Source organism: Rhinopithecus bieti, unplaced genomic scaffold (genome assembly GCF_001698545.2).
Source record: "Rhinopithecus bieti isolate Rb0 unplaced genomic scaffold, ASM169854v2 scaffold_5313, whole genome shotgun sequence".
Taxonomy (NCBI): Eukaryota; Metazoa; Chordata; class Mammalia; order Primates; family Cercopithecidae; genus Rhinopithecus; species Rhinopithecus bieti.
Genome location: NW_016804705.1, coordinates 183,150 through 199,883, shown reverse-complemented (window position 1 = coordinate 199,883; position 16,734 = coordinate 183,150). Strand labels below are relative to the sequence as shown.

At 37.5% G+C, this 16,734-nt stretch overlaps 1 protein-coding gene across 1 annotated transcript in view; it reads left to right on the top strand.

Moving 5' to 3' along the window:
- The window catches only part of THSD7B (thrombospondin type 1 domain containing 7B), a gene marked incomplete at its 3' end in the record, with an annotated part of 522,306 nt that overhangs the window by 341,248 nt on the left and 164,324 nt on the right, over positions 1–16,734 (top strand). The window contains exons 11-12 of the mRNA XM_017870201.1: positions 3,581–3,775; positions 9,584–9,847. Coding sequence (XP_017725690.1) covers positions 3,581–3,775; positions 9,584–9,847 — 459 coding nt within the window. The remainder of the gene's footprint in view (positions 1–3,580; positions 3,776–9,583; positions 9,848–16,734) is intronic.

Genomic DNA, 16,734 nt, shown 5'->3' with positions numbered 1-16,734 from the left:
CCAGCCTCGCTGCTGCCTTGCGGTTAGATCGCAGACTGCTGTGCTAGCAATGAGGGAGGCTCCGTGGGCATGGGACCCTCCCAGCCAGGTGTGGTATATAATCTCCTAGTGTGCCTGTTTGCTTAAAGCGCAGTATTGGGGTGGGAGTTACCCAATTTTCCAGGTGTTGTGTGTCTCAGTTCCCCTGGCTAGGAAAAGGGATTCCCTTCCCCCTTGTGCCTTCCAGGTGAGGCGATGCCTCGCCCTGCTTCAGCTCTCACTGGTCAGGCTGCAGCAGCTGACCAGCACCAATTATCCGGCACTCCCTAGTGAGATAAACCCAGAACCTCAGTTGAAAATGCAGAAATCACCGGTCTTCTGTGTCGCTCGTGCTGGGAGTTGGAGACTGGAGCTGTTCCTATTCGGCCATCTTGCTCCGCCCCCAAAATGCAGTGTATTCTAAGTTAGATACTTTCTAGAACTTGAAAACATCATTCAGTTTGGTTTATCATAGCTTTTAAATTATAAACATATTCAAAAGAAATTTTGTAATAAAATATTCTAAAATAATTTATTGTAATTGAAAAAAATGTTTTTTATATATGTCAAGAGGTTTAAATTTCAGCCACGTGTGTTGGCTCACACCTGTAATCCCAACACTTTGGGAGGTCGAGGTGGGCAGATAACTTGAGGTCATGAATTTGAGACCAGCCTGGCCAACATGATGAAACCCCATCTCTACTAAAAATACAAAAAAATTAGCCGGGCATGGTGGACACTTGTAATCCCAGCTACTCTGGAGGCTGAAGCATGAGAATTGCATGAACCCAGGAGGCAGAGGTTGCAGTGAGCTGAGATCGCACCACTGCACTCCAGCCTGTGCAATGAAGCGAAACTCCATCTCAAAAACAAAACAAAACAAACAAAAAAAAAGGTTTAAATTTCACATAGTAATGCTTTTGAAAGTATTTAAAATGTGTCTTCATGTTTTTCAGTGCATTGTCAGTTTGGAAAAAAAATTCACTTGGCAAGATAAAAGTTCTCTAAATTAACTCTAAATTGCTTATCTAAACAAGCAATTCAAAGAACATTTGCTTGTACCCTACTTAAGATAAAATGTTTTGCTGTATTCATCATTAATGTCTGCAATATTCCCAACAAAGAAAATGCAGGTGATGTTGGCTTGATGTGTGATGGATTTTGTTCCTGCGACGTGTATAAAAACAAAAACAAAAAATATTCTGAATGAATGAATAGCTCCACCTGCCACAGAGCAGATGTACAAACTGGGAAGTATTGTGTATGCATCCATTGTCATCTTAGCTAATTCCTTGCTTCTAAAGCATTAGATGGGTTTGTCTTTCACCAATTCTAAAAATATATATATATATATATATATATAGATTGATGGTGTTCAGACAGACGTATTATCTGATGTGCTCAGAATAAAGAAATAAATTCAGAATACAAGAAGAATGGGCATCTGAAAGGAGCCCCTATGTACACTTACCCTGCATAAGAGAAGTTTATATAAAAAGTTTTTTTAACAACGTGATCCTAAGCTGTGGTCTTTTTGTTCCTTTCACATAGCAGATTTTAAAAAACTGTAAAAAAAGTGATCCTAAACTGTGATTTCTTTAGAATGATGAATTCAGCAAATATCCATTAACACACAGCATGTCTAAGGCATCATGCCAAATATGGGTAGTTGGTAGACAGGGTAGACCAGAATTACGTGGGCCATTTAAACACAAAGATATTCCCTGCTTTCTCACCCAGAGATGTTGATACGGCAGATCTGAAATGGTACCATGGAATCTTTGTATCCTCATATACATCCATGGTTAAGAATTAGAAGAGTTGTTTTCAACTGGGGTAATTTTGACCCCAAGGGAACATTTGGCAATGCCTGGAGAGAGTTTTGATTGTCACCAGTTAAGAGGGGTGTATGCTACTGGCATCTAATGGGTAGAGGCCAGAGATGCTGCTACATATCTCACCACGCACAACACCCATTTACACACCCACATAAAACTGTCCAATCTAAATTTTCAATAGTTCCAAGGTTGAGAAATGTTGATCTAGATAATATAAATGTATATTCTTTGAGAGTCTATAATTAACCAGAGTGAAAAAGATACACCAAAATATTGTGCAGTCATTCATAAAATAAAACAAAATAAATGGCATTAGTCCAAAGAATTCAGTAAAAATTTAAACAAAATTTTAGAAATGTGTTACCTCAAGATTATTATTTTAAGGAATGACTAGAGAGTTCCTAGTTGAAAAAGTGTGTGTGAGAAACTTTGAAAAGCTATAAACGACTAAAAAAGCTATAAAGAACTAAAAGTAGAATTACCATTTGGTCCAGCAATCCCACTGCTCGGTATCTACCCAGAGGAAAAGAAGTCATTATTCGAAAAAGATACTTGCACACGCATGTTTATAACAGCACGAGTCACAATAGCAAAGTCATGGAACCAACCCAAATGCCCATCAATCAATGAGTGGATAAAGAAACTCTGAGAATGAATATATATATATACACAGACACCCACACATATGTTTATATATACATATGTGTATATATACATATATATTGTGATCATATGTACATATATGTGATCGTAGTGTGTGTGTATATATATATATGATGGAATGTTACTCAGCCATAAAAAGGAATGAATTAACAGCATTTGCAGTGACCTGGATGAGATTAGAGGCCATCATTCTAAGTGATGTAACTCAAAAATGGAAAACCAAACATTGTATGTTCTCACTGATATGTGGGAGCTAAGCTATGAGGATGCAAAGGCATAAGAATGATACAATGGACTTTGGGGACTTGGTGGGAACAATGGGAGGGGGCGAGGGATAAAAGACAACAAATAGGGTGTAGTGTGTACTGCTTGGGTGATGGGTGTACCAGGTTCTCACAAATCTCCACTAAAGAATTTATGTAACCGAATACCACCTGTACCCCAATAACTTATGGAAAATAAAATTAAAATAAAAGATATTTGCAGTGGAAATGATCTGAATAGATTATGCTTGTGCTTGAAAAAAATGAAAATTTTAACTGGTTCCTGAAAATATGGAGAAAATGTTTATTTACAGACAGCAGAAATTCCTTTAAAATACTGACTGTGAAGTGCAAATAGGTCTAATTCTCTAAGTGCCATCTAAACAAGCAAAAAAAAAAAAAAATCACATCTAGGAGGAGTCTATACGATTTTTTAAAAGTGGTTTTGTCCTTTTTGTGTCCTCATCTTACTCTTATAGATTCCCTTAGTTTTATATCATCTCTAGAGATTAGATGCTGAGGAGCAGGAAGTACAATAAATTACTGGAAGTTATTTTGGTTGCTGTCAATGCAGGGTTTGGATTAATAATGAAACCAATTAAATCCTCAAATACCTCCAATGGCAACAATAAAAATTTAATTTCCAGAGAGAAATAAGGTTAGCTATGTTGAACACAATTTGCACCATTCGTGAAACCCAAGTTTTTAAACCTTAGGGGTTTCTGCTGTCTTGTCAAAGAACCAGCAGCTGAGTGATTTAATCAAAATAATAACAAAAGAATCCATGCTTTTTTTCAGCTGTCTCGTGCGTCTCTGATGACAACCAGTCGGCAGAAATGATGGAGTGCCTCAAGCAGACAAATGGCATGCCTCCCCTTGTGCAAGAATGCACGGTCCCATGTCGAGAAGACTGCACCTTCACTGCTTGGTCCAAGTTTACACCCTGCTCCACGAACTGTGAAGCCACAAAAAGTAGGCGGCGACAGCTCACAGGTATAGTGTGCGTTTTACACTTTAGCATCAGGCAAGCTGAACATCTCTGGATCTTTTGTGTAGAATGTGAGGTCCAAAGGACAGGAATTTGCATCAGGTCTCTCCCTCTCTCTCCATTCCTCAATACATGTCCTCAAACTCAGAACAGTGCCTGGTATGTAACATGTACTCAATTAATGTTTGCAAAATGAATGAAAGCTGTGAACTATTTTATAGCTATCAAGTTCCTCTCTATATAGTTTTATAATCTTTGCAGTCATAAAAGGCATTTTATTCACTCACTTCTTTTGAGTAGGTAATGGCAAAGTTTGTCCTGTGCTATCATGCCAGGATCTCAGTGAGCTTGAAGGCAATCACCGATTTGGAAAGATGATCCAAAACAGATCTAACTGACATCATTGTCTTTTGCTGTTATCTTATAAGTAATTTAACATTTTAAAATTTTACTAGTGTAAGGCAAAAATCAAATTACATGGACTGATTCTGCTTTTGTGATATTAATTGTGAGTTCTGTTTTCAGCTGCAAAATTTAATGGAAATTAAAGCAACTAATTGTTTAATTGAATTCTGGGAGCATTTTTTGCCTGCAGTATGCAAATAATTGATGCACTAGTGTATTTTACTACTCGCCTAGATAAATATCCCACAACTTCTCTTAACTTCTTATGCATTTGTATATGCAGAAAACGAAGAACCAAAGGAAAATGCCAGAATAATCATTGAGATAATGAAATTGGTGTTGACATTGGAGAATTAAGCACAGATGACCATTTGTTCTCATGAGCAGTTGAAGTGCTAATTCTGTTGGTTTCAACACTCTTTTGTCCAAATGCATTTTTTACCTGATCACATTTCGACTTGAAATCACTATTATGGATTTAAGTAATCCACTAGAGCCTTTAATGGGATTTCTGCACACAAACTGGAAGTCCATTTGTAAGCGTAGGTGAAATGCATAACCATAAACAGAAACACCAAACAAGAAATTCTGTGCTTCGTGCCCTATCTTCCACAAAAATTTGTGCCACATAATTTTATGCAACATTGCTTGTTTCTAAGATACAACAAATTTCTCATAGAAAAACAACACAATGAGATAGAATGTATGTGACAGGAATATTTGAAGTTCAGGGGCCAATTAATGAAACTTTATTTGCCTGTACAAACATAATGCATCAGAAGCCATTACTCTGGCAACTCTTTATATACTTGAGATGAGAGAGAATTTCCTGTAGAGAGAAAGGAAGTTTTTAATTAGTGGCCAGTTTTTTTCTTTTTTCTTGAAAGTTTATTGATGATAGTTGACACCTACATAATGAAAATGGAAAATATTGAAAAGCCTAGGATATTTATTCATTTTACAACCAGCACCATTTATGTTATAAATTGTTAAAACTCCAATGAATTTGACTTTTATTTAAAATGTTCCTTTTATATAAATATTGAAGAATAGCTATACATTTTTTTTCTGCAAACTCTAATCTAAAAATTACTCATACTAAAAGATTGTTTGAAATTTCTTTTCTAAATTATTAATGGCTGTACTTTCAGGTGGCTAATTGACCTTTGTGTATCTTTATGTCTATGTGGCACCAAAACAAGTTAGCAATTTCATGAAATACATGAGTTTTTAAAAAAAAAAACAGTAAAATGAATCATTTAATATCACTGTTGAAAAAAAATCCCACTAGTGAATTGAAATATTTTCACTTCTCAAGACTTATTTTTATTGTCGTGAAACTAATGCTTGTATTTTGTTATCCCTAAGTAATTTGGTAGTAAATGCAGTAAACAATCTCTAACATGAATGCTACTGAAAGCCTTGGACTCAAACTCCAAAGCCATGTGATTCTTTCTCTCTTTAACACAAACACAAACACTAAAACATATAAACATAAATACAAGCCACTTCATTGAATATGGGGCCATACAGGATATTTAACTTTCTTTTGTCCATTTGTAACAAGAGGCTTTAATTCACTGAGCATTCTGTATGTTGTACCCAAACTATGTCATCACACGTTTTAGACTCAATAGTATTTAAAGCAATTGTTTATAGAATGCCAAGAATATTCCATTTATTAGATAGAAAACCTATCCAGGTTTTATATATATTATATGGGATATAATATACAGATATTTATTTATAATAACTAGATAACTAGTACATATTCTGACAAGGAAGAAAAAGTCTTTAGAATTGTACTAGGGATTGATTTTTAATATTAACTTGTTCTGAATCCAAAGGTTAATGCTGACTTTGATTAGTATATAATCAAAGGACCACTGATAATTTGTTTCTTATTGTGACAACTGTATCTGCATTAACTTGCTTAAATCCTTCATCAAACAGTGATGCTATGTAATTAATAAGGATATCATAAACATAGAGGCAGCACATATTTGTACAGAATATTTGTTCTGCTGGTAATTTCTGGTCACCTTGTAGATGAATATTTTTTTCTTTAGGTTTTTCTCCTCCCTCTCATTCTCTTTTTTTCTCCTTCCTCCTTCTCCTTTATCTCTTTCTTTTTCTTTTGTTTTACAACTTCCTTTTCTCAATTATTCAACGAATATTTTTTTGTTTACCGCTATGTGTGCTAGTCCTTGGTAATACCAAAAGTGAATCAATAGACATGATCCTAACTTAAGAGAGCTTACAGTGTAATTGGAAATATGGCGAGATTTTTACTGGATATAATTACAGTATAGTTTCTGCTGTAGTAGCTGTTGTATTGGGTGAGGTATTGAAACAAATCCTATTGTTGTAACAAATTATCACAACATTGCTGGCTTAAAGCAGCACAGATTTATTATTTTACAGGTCTGTAGTGTTTCACAGATCTAAATAAAGACAAGATGTTGGTAAGGCTGCATTTCTCTCTGTAGGCTTCAGGGGACAATGGTTTCCTTTCATTTTCAAGCTTGCAGAGGCTGTGCATGTCCTTGGCTCACGTTCCCCTCCATCTTCAAAGCCAGCAACATTGCATCTCGCTAACCATTCTTCCATGTTCAAGGATGGTTTTCTGGAGGGAGTAACCCGTGAGTTTTGATGTGAAGAAGAAGTAGGTGTTAGCTAGCCTATGGAAGGATGATAGAAACTGTGGAAATTTCTGGAGTAAGCATACAAAGGCCAGAAGCAAAATGAGTAATTTCTAGGAACTGAAAGAGGCTCACTATGACTGTATCGAAACGTGCTAGAGGCAGAGTGGTACAATGTAGGCCAGAGGCAGATACAAATGGGCACAAATCATATAGGTCCTTAATGACCCTAGGGAAAGAGCCTGGACTTCATTCTGTACTATGGTAAGCCACGGCAGAGTTTTCAGTGGACAAGTGATTTGATGAGATTTGTACTTTGAAAGCTGGCTCTGACTGCAATGTGGTGGACAGATTGAAAGTATAGCGGTATGACGGCAACAAGATCTTGGAGGAATCTGCTGTAATTTCAGCTGGAGATTTGCAGGTGGGGCTAAACATGGGTGACACCCATTGGAATGGAAACAAATGGACTGATGAAATGAATCTTTAAGCATTTGAAGTGCTGTGCCTTTGTCATTAATCAGATGTAGGGGGTTCAACAGAATAATTCAGAACATTCCAACTTTTAACTTGGTGATATTGGCAGAATTGAGAAACACAGGAGAAAGAAAGGTGATGTAAAGAGAATGGGTGTGATTGGTTCTTTAGGTGTAGATTTTTCAGTCTATGGATTAGAAGCTTGAGCAAGAAATCTTGAATGAAGACATTAATTTAAAATTGAAGAAATATGGATGATAATTTAAACTCTTCAAACGAGTGAAGTTGTAGAATCAAAAGAGAGACGAACCTAAGATGGTGCCTTGGGGAACCCCATCAGTTTAAGAGAGGTAGAGAAGAAAATTAGTTTACCAAGTAAAAATAAATAATATATGGCAAGAGAGAGGTGGGGGCATGGGGTGAGGGTGAGGAACAAAAATATATGTTACGATGGAGCTTGGAAAGAATATTTCAAGAATGAAAGTGTAGTCAACACTCTGAACTATCATTGAGTGATTAGACCTGAAAGATAAGGAATCAAAGATATTCCAGGGCTTTGGCTTTGTTTCTTGTTTTTGTTGTTGTTTGTTTCTCGCTTGATAACAGTGGTTTCCAGAAATAAGTAGACAGAATCCAGGGTTAAGTGGATTTAGAAGAGAAATGAAACTGAAGAGATGGAGACTGAGAGATTCAACAATATTTTATGGAAGTTTGAAAACAGGGAGGTCTTGAACTTGCTAAATGCTAATAGGAAGGAGCCACTCACTAATTATTGATATATCTCTCAGCCAGTACATTTTCATGGCTGTGATGGAGGCTGTGCTTTTCAGACTTATTCTAGTGTCCTAATGGTAGAGGCAAGTGAATACCTTCTATCAGAAGTATAGCTGAATCTACTACCAGATCAACTTCAGGTCCTGCAGAAATTCTTTTTTTTTTTCTTTTTTGAGACACAGTCTCACTCTATCACCCAGGCTAGAGTGCAGTGATGCGATCTCGGCTCACTGCAACCTCTGCCTCCTGTGGTCAAGCGATTCTCCTGCCTCTTCCTCTTGAGTAGCTGGGATTACAGGTGCATGCCACCACACTTGACTAATTTTTGTGTTTTTAGTAGAGATGGGGTTTCCCTATGTTGGCCAGGCTGGTCTTGAACTCCTGATCTCAAGTAATCCTTCTGCAGCGGCCTCCCAAGGTGCTGGGATTACAGGTGTTGTGAGCCACCATGCCCAGCCTAGAAATTCTTATTTATTGCAAACATAAGCATCATGGCAGACCATAGAGCCAATCATCCTGTCAACAACTCTAGAATTATATGTAATGCAAACCATGTAGCAATGAGAAAGTAGCCCATGCATCAATCAGCTTGTATCAGGCATTTTCAGAACAGCCATAAACATAGAAAATAGACCAATAAAACCGCTTATATATTTTATAATCAGTTATGACTCTAGCTAATGACTAACTAATGAGAAAACAAAAGGTGGAATTATTAGATCTAAGAAAATTTTTAGTAATCTAGAGGAATCGTGTTGACAGCAAAGTTGAATCAAGTTACAGGCTGATTCAGAATCCACTAAACATGATTACCAAGTGTTTACGGCTGTGAAAAATGACACTGCATTGTCTTACTCAGAGTTGGGACCACAGCTAACAGGTCCATCAAAGTGAATTGGTAAGGTAAAGTCATATTCCAGAATACTTAAGTTAGAAGAATCTCTCAAAATGAAAGAGCTTTTACTCTGGTTAAATTATCCAGTATGACTTGATCATTTATTTCAATTTATTGTTTGTATAGATGTTTGGGAGCTGCCTGATGGCAGAGACCAAAATGAGTTTAACTTCGTCCATCTATCTCATTGCAAGAGACCGCTACTAAAAAGAGAGGGAGTTAACCACTTAGATGCTTTCGTTGGTTCCCTGGCAATCATTAGTCAAGGAGAATGAGGACAGGGTTATCAATATGTTTTTTCCAGAAAACTATAGAGAAAATAATATTAAATAAATTAACTGGAATTATCTAGCTGTAGCAAACATCTTCCAAATATTTTATGCCACTCTCAAACATTAAACCATTTTCTACATTTTTCAAATTAACTTGAATTTCACAGTTGTTCTGGGAGTTGTTTTCATTGTCTCAGGATTACTTTCATGGCAAAAGAGTGAAGAAAACAAAGGCTTTATTTTATTTAAGGTTTAATATTCTAAAAGTTTACAAATACAAAAGTGTGAGTGACTTTTAACAAAACAGCAGATAGACATTTAATATCTCAATGTCTCTTGTTGGAACAGGGAAAAGCAGAAAGAAGGAGAAATGCCAGGATGCTGACCTTTACCCTCTAGTGGAGACAGAACTATGTCCTTGTGATGAATTTGTATCCCAACCTTATGGAAACTGGTCAGATTGCATTCTTCCAGAAGGCAGAAGGGAGCCTCAGCGAGGACTGCGGGTACAAGGAGACAGCAAAGAATGTGGAGAAGGCATGCGCTTTCAAGCAGTAGCCTGCTCTGATAAAAATGGAAGACCTGTTGACCCCTCCTTCTGCAGCAGCTCTGGTAAGGAGATGGATGAAGAGTAACAGATGAGAACACTCACACACAGTTTGGGAGGTTTTTCTCAGGTCCAGAATTAATAGCTCTGCTCTATAATAATTGTTTTAGTTCTCCTTTGTCAATAACACATTGTCTCATAAAATATGGACAGATGAAATGCATACATCTGCATCTCAATGATTATCTGGAATGTGATGGTGCTGGATCCCTGACTCATTTCATTCTCTACTTCACCTTTGTTTATTAGCCGCCTGTTTACTGGTGGTCAGCACTGCTGCTCCACTTCACTGAGAAAGCCAACGCCAAGTACAAACAAATAAGCTCCGTGCTGTTTTTTGGTGCTCTGACAATATACATAGAAGGCATCAGAACTTGAGTGTCTTCAAATGTAGTTGAGAAAAAAAAATCAATGAAAAAGTTGATTTTAAAAGTTTCACTATATAAAGTAGAAGTATACCCAAGTTAATAGAATAAACCTATAGGAAAAAAAAACAGAGACAATCTCAGAGAGTTTTGTGAGATGTTAATCCAGGAAAATACTGTTTTTGAACCTTAATTGGGAGAATTTGAAAGATCTGGGTGTATGGAAAAAGGAGTGGAGGTTAAATACAGCTGGGGTGAAAGTTGGTGAAACAGGCTGAAAGCAATCATTACAATGGAGCTTCTGAATTTCCTGCTCTGTTTTCTTTTTTTTACTAGTTTCTTTTAAAAGAATAAACAAGTCTAGAAATAAATGGGTAGATGTTGGTCTTAGTCATCAAAGTTTTGTGTACTAATAAATGTTCTCAGTAATACCAGAAACTCAAATTCAATTATAGTATACAAACTAAGTAAATGATAGATCTTCTTTATTGCCAGCAAGCTAGCTATCTTTATTTAAGATATGCCCATATCAATTATGGATCAATTACGGGCATTGCGCTTTGACTTATCTAGTCTTGGCATAGATTATTCGGAGGTTTAATTATGCTCCGAGGTCACCCCAACCAAAATTTTTAATGCAGGCGTAGTAGTTTGGGTCCGTAGATTTATGTGGGTTTTGGTTGCATTAATACATTAAAGCTCCATAGGGTCTTCTCATCTTACTGTTTTACGTCCGCCTCTTCACGGGCAGGTCAATTTCACTGGTTGAAAGTAAGAGACAGTTGAACCCTCGTGTTGCCATTCATACAAGTCCCTATTTAAAGAACAAGTGATTATGCTACCTTTGCACGGTCAGGGTACCGCGGCCGTTAAACATGTGTCACTGGGCAGGCAGTGCCTCTAATACTGGTAATGCTAGAGGTGATGTTTTGGTAAACAGGCGGGGCTAGGCTTGCTGAGTTCCTTTTACTTTTTTTAACCTTTCCTTAAATGCATGCCTGTGTTGGATTAACAGTACAAATGATACTGGCTTTTTTATATTTATTAATATTGGGCTGTTAAGCATCGGTGAAGTATTTCGGTCTGATTTAGGCTTATGCGGTGGAGAAGATGTTCATGTTACTCATACTAGCATTATTGCTTCTATTGTGTAATAGATTAATCCAATGTGATGTGGAGAGTTCAGTGAGATGCTTGGGATTTTTTAAGTAGTTGATGTTGAGCTTGAACGCTTTCTTAATTGATGGCTGCTTTTGGGCCAACTATGGAAGTTAAATTTTTTACTCTCTATGCAAGGTTTTTCCTAGTGTCTAAAGAGCTGTCTTTAGACTAACAATTAAGTTTACAGGAGTTCTCTTTAGACTAACAATTAAGTTTACAGGAGGATTGTGTGGTTCTGCGGGTAAACTTAAGGTTTAACTAAGATTCTATCTTGGATAACCGGCTATCACCAGGCTCGGTAGGCTTGTCACCTCTACCCAAAAATCTTCCCACTATTTTGCCACATAGACGGGTGTGCTCTTTTAGCTGTTTTTGGGTAGCTCGTGTGGTTTCGGGGAATTTGGCTTTCGTTGTCTTTGCGAAATGGTCTCTAGTTAATTCATTATGCAAAAGGTATAGGAGTGAGTCCTTGCTATTTTGTGCTTGGTTAATTTTTTTTCATCTTTCCCTTGCGGTACTATGTCTATAGCGCCTAGGTAAAATTTCTATCGCCTATACTTTTGTATGTGTAAATGGTTTAGTATATACTAATTTGGTAGTAGTATTGATTAGATTTTTGGGGGCTAGTGTTAGCTCAAGGCAATCAAGTGATACTGATATCTTCTGGGTGTAAGCCGGATGCTTTATATTGAGCTATGCCTTGTTTTATCCAAGTGCACCTTCCAGTACACTTACCATGTTACGACTTATCTCCTCTGTATAAATGTTGGGGTGTTTAGTTAAGTTAGTCCTTAAATATATTTGAGGACAGCGACAGGCGGTGTGTGCGTGCTTCATGGCCTAATTCAATTAAGCACTCTATTCTTAATTTACTACTAAATCCTCCTTGGACTTTTAGATTTCATAAAAGTTATTGTAGAATTTTCTGGGGTAGAAAATGTAGCCCATTTTTCCCATCTCATAAGCTACACCTTGACATAACGTTTTTGTGTGGGCGTTTGTGCTTACTTTGTGACCTTTGTTACGGTTTGCTGAAGATGGCGGTATACAGGCTGAGCGAGGGATGGTGAGGTGGATCGGGGTTTATCGGTTATAGAACAGGCTCCTCTAGGGGGATGTGAAGCACCGCCAAGTCCTTTGAGTTTTAAGCTGTTGCTTGTAGTGTTCTGGCGAGTAGTTTTGTTATTCTAACTATTGAAGTTTAAGGCTAAGCATAGTGGGGTATCTAATCCCAGTTTTAGTCTTAGCTATTATGTGTTCAGAAGTTTTAAAGCCACTTTTGTAGTTTATTTTACATCAGCTAAGGTTTTACAATTTAGATGGAGTTTAGCTTTATTGTGTTAGATCTAAAACACTCTTTACGCCGGTGTCTGTTAGCTCGGGTTAATCGTATGGCCGCGGTGGCTGACACGAAATTAACCAACCCTGAATATAGCATAGCTTAGTTAAACTTTCGTTTATTGCTAAAGATTTGTCACTGCTGTTTCCCATGGGGGTGTGGCTGAGCAAAGTGTTTTGAGCTGCGTTGTGCATGCTTGATACTTACTCCTCTTAGTCATGGTGACTTATAGGGTGTCTTCACCGGAGTGGGGATGCTTGCATGTGTAATCTTGCTAAGAGTTAATAGAAAGGCCAGGATCAAACCTGACCTTTCTATTCTGTTCATGGGGTGTGCAGACCCATCTAGGCATTTTCAGTGTCTTGCTTTGGGTATATTAAGCTACATAAATGGAAAGACAGATAATTATGAAATGCTGTCTTTGGGGTTGTGGTGGTAAGGGTGTGGGTTTGGTATTGTGTAAATATTTGGGAAAAGAGAGAGAGAATGGAGTCAAGAGTGGTAGGGTGAAGTAAATTTTTATTAGTTGAGGGAATGGCAGTTGAAGTTGTGCAAACTAAAAGATGAAAATGCAAGCTCTGGCCAGGTTGACTTAAGGCTTTTGTTTTAGGGGTTTGGCAAAAGTGAATTTATGGGGTGAAGGCCGGAGATGGGGGATGGGGGGTTTGGCATAAAATTTATTGTGGTTTTGGTAGCGTAACGGAGGCGTGTTGTGTAGTTAGTCGTTAATATGTCTTACAAGCATGAATTAAATAACACCTTGTGGTATTTATGTGGGGCTAGGATATTGAACGTAGGTGCGATTAATAATGGTATGGACTAGGAATCAAAGACAGGCGCTGCAGCATGTAATGTGGCAGGACCGGCTTTCTGCGATAGGGTCGCGTGCAGACCAGAGATAAAAGATACCAAATGCATGGAGAGCTCCCGTGACTGGTTAATAGGGTGATAGACCCGTGATCCATCGAGATGTCTTATTTAAGGGGAACGTGTGGGCGATCTTAGTTCTATGGCCCTGAGGTAAGAACCAGATGCCGGATACAGTTCACTATAGCTACCCCCACGAGTTATGGGCCCAGAAGGAGGAGAGTAGCACTCTTGTGCGGGATATTGATTTCACGGAGGATGGTGAACAAGGGACACCTAACTGAGGGGGGTATCCGTAGTGACGAGAAAGTATTTGACTGAAATGTGCTATGTCCGGTAAATGATGTGATGTGCTATGTACAGTAAATGACGTGTTGGTCGGTTGATATTCTAGGGGTCATACTGGGTCTTTGGATCTTGGGGTTATGTACTATAGTTGATGGATCTATTAGGGTTCTTGCTTGTAAGCATGTTTTGGAGGATGATTAGTAAATATGTAAGAGTATGTGCTATGTACAGTTAAACATTTATAGTACTATATAATATTCATGTTGGCTAGCAGTAATGCACGAATTACATAGGGGCGTGTTAAAATAGATTAGTATTTAAGTTACTCTTTAAAGGTTGCACACCAATAGAATACAGAAAGTAGTTTAAATTAGAATGGCAGTTTCGGTTGTTGGCGGTGAAGTTAAGTGCTTTCTTTCTGAGTTGCCCTAGGGAGAGGTTTACAAGACTGGTATTTTGATTTGTACTACAAGGGCAAATTCATTTGAGTAGGTTGTTTTCGATTAGGGAGGCCAGTGGTATTAAGATTAGAATTGTGGTGAAATATATAATGGATGCTATTTGTCCTATAATAATGAAGGGTTGGCTTACTGGTAGGCTTCCGATTCAGGTAAGGGTTAGTAGGATTGTGATTAGGGATCATAATAGGAATTGGCTAAGTGGGAGGAATGCTATGCTTTGTTGTTTGGATTTGTGGAGTATAGGTATGATTGTTAGGACGAGGATAGATAAGAGGAGTGCTAATCCCCCTCCTAATTTGTTAGGGACAGATCGTAGGATTGCGTATGTGAATAGGAAATATCATTCTGGCTTGATGTGTGGGGGAGTGCTTAGTGGGTTGGCTGGAGTGTAATTATCTGGGTCACTTATAAGGTCAGGTGAGAATAGTACTAGTGTTATTAGAATGAGAATGAGAAGGGCTAGGCCTAAAATATCTTTGTGTAGTAGGGGTGAAAGGTGATTTTGTCAGAGTGGGAGGAGATTCCGCAGGGGTTATTTGATCCTGTTTCGTGTAGGAATAATAGGTGTAGAGCTGTGAGGGTTGCGATAATAAAAGGTAGGGTGAAGTGAAGGGTGAAGAATCATGTGAGGGTTGGATTGTCAATAGAGTATCCGCCTCAGACTCATTGAACGAAGTTAGTTCCAATATACGCAATTGCTGATAATAAATTTGTAATTACTGTGGCACCTCAAAATGATATTTGGCCTCATGGGAGTACGTAGCCTATGAAAGCTATTGCTATGGTTATAAGTAGGAGCGCAATGCCAATGTTTCAGGTTTCTAGAAGAAGAAATGAGCTGTAATACAAGCCTCGGCCCACATGCAGGAAGAGACAGATGAAGAACATAGAGGCACCGTTAGCGTGGAGATAGCGAATAGTTCAGCCGTAGTTTACATCTCGAGTGATATGTGCAATTGAGGAGAAAGTGGAGGAAGTATCTGGTGAGTAGTGTATTGCCAGGAATAGGCCTGTGATAATTTGTAGAATTAAACAAGTTGCGAGGAGTGAGTTGATATACAATGAGATTTAATGACTTTTAAATTAATACTCTCATTGCTTTATATAGGCTTCCTAGATTAGTCTACATTAATTTCTTAAGTGATTTGACTTTCAGAAACATTAAATACATCACAAGAAAGTAATGGACCCATTTTAGGGTGACTCTAATCTTTCTTTTCAGCTTGTATGTGCGCATTGGTTTATTCATTCATTTGAACAAAACGTTTTTATTGACCATCTGCTATGTACCTGGACATCTATGACTTGAGTGTACAGTTAAGGGGAAGTCAGAAACTTGTGGAGTTTACTGTCCAGTGGGGGATATAAATAAAAAAATACATAAAAAGAATTTCAAGTTTTGATTAGCTCTGAGGATGCTGAATAGAAAATTTTTTGATAGACTTTAGGGAAGCCTCACTGAAGTGACATAAATCTAAGATGTGAAGGGTAAGAAGGAGACAGATGCACAAAGCACATAACAAGGTTGTTTTAGTTAGTGGGGTGTCCAGAAGATAAAAGCTAGGAAAGATGTGTTAGACATAAAAGAAAACCCTGTGGTCTGAGCGTAGAGAGTGAGGAGAGAGCTGTGTGAAGTGAAGTTGAAGAAGTATGTGGAATCTTGTGAGACAAGCCAAGGAATATGGATATAATTTAACTGCAGTCATCAGCTTGGAAGTAGGGTGGGTAATGTTATCCAATTTAGAGATTTTAAAGATCACTTTTGACTACTGTCTACAGACTGACTTGAAGGGGGTAAGGAAGCTGCTGGGAAACTCCTGTAGTTAATCAAGGAGAGACATGATGGTAGGTTAGACTAGGGTGGTGGCAATAAAGAAATACAGAAGTAATTTTAAGATGTAATTTAGAGATAGAATTGGCAAGATTATTCCAAACACAAGTCATCTTTTCTATATGTTATCTATCACTCATCCCTAATGTTGCATGAATTTATGGAGAGTTTTTTAATTGAGAAAATAATCATTTCAGATTAGAAATGAAAACATCTTGAAACAAGAGGAGACATTTGTAATTCAACCAATTTGCAATGCCATAGCAAAAGCTATTAGGGAATCTAAGAGACTTTCACCAAATGAAAATCGTGCTTTAATCAAAATTTACTGTAGCCTTATAACTTCTATGATACTTGTATTAATCTACTTTCACAGTATATATTTTCAAAACAGTTTTTTTTTTTCAAATAGCAAGTGAAAATACCTCATTGTGTCACCTCTAGGGATATGACATATACTTGTCTATCAAAGGAAAAAAATCTTTTAATGGTTACTAATAAAGGCATAGTTTTAAAAAGTATATATATACATACTAGTTTTAATGGTTACTAATAAAGGCATAGTTTTAAAAAGTGTATA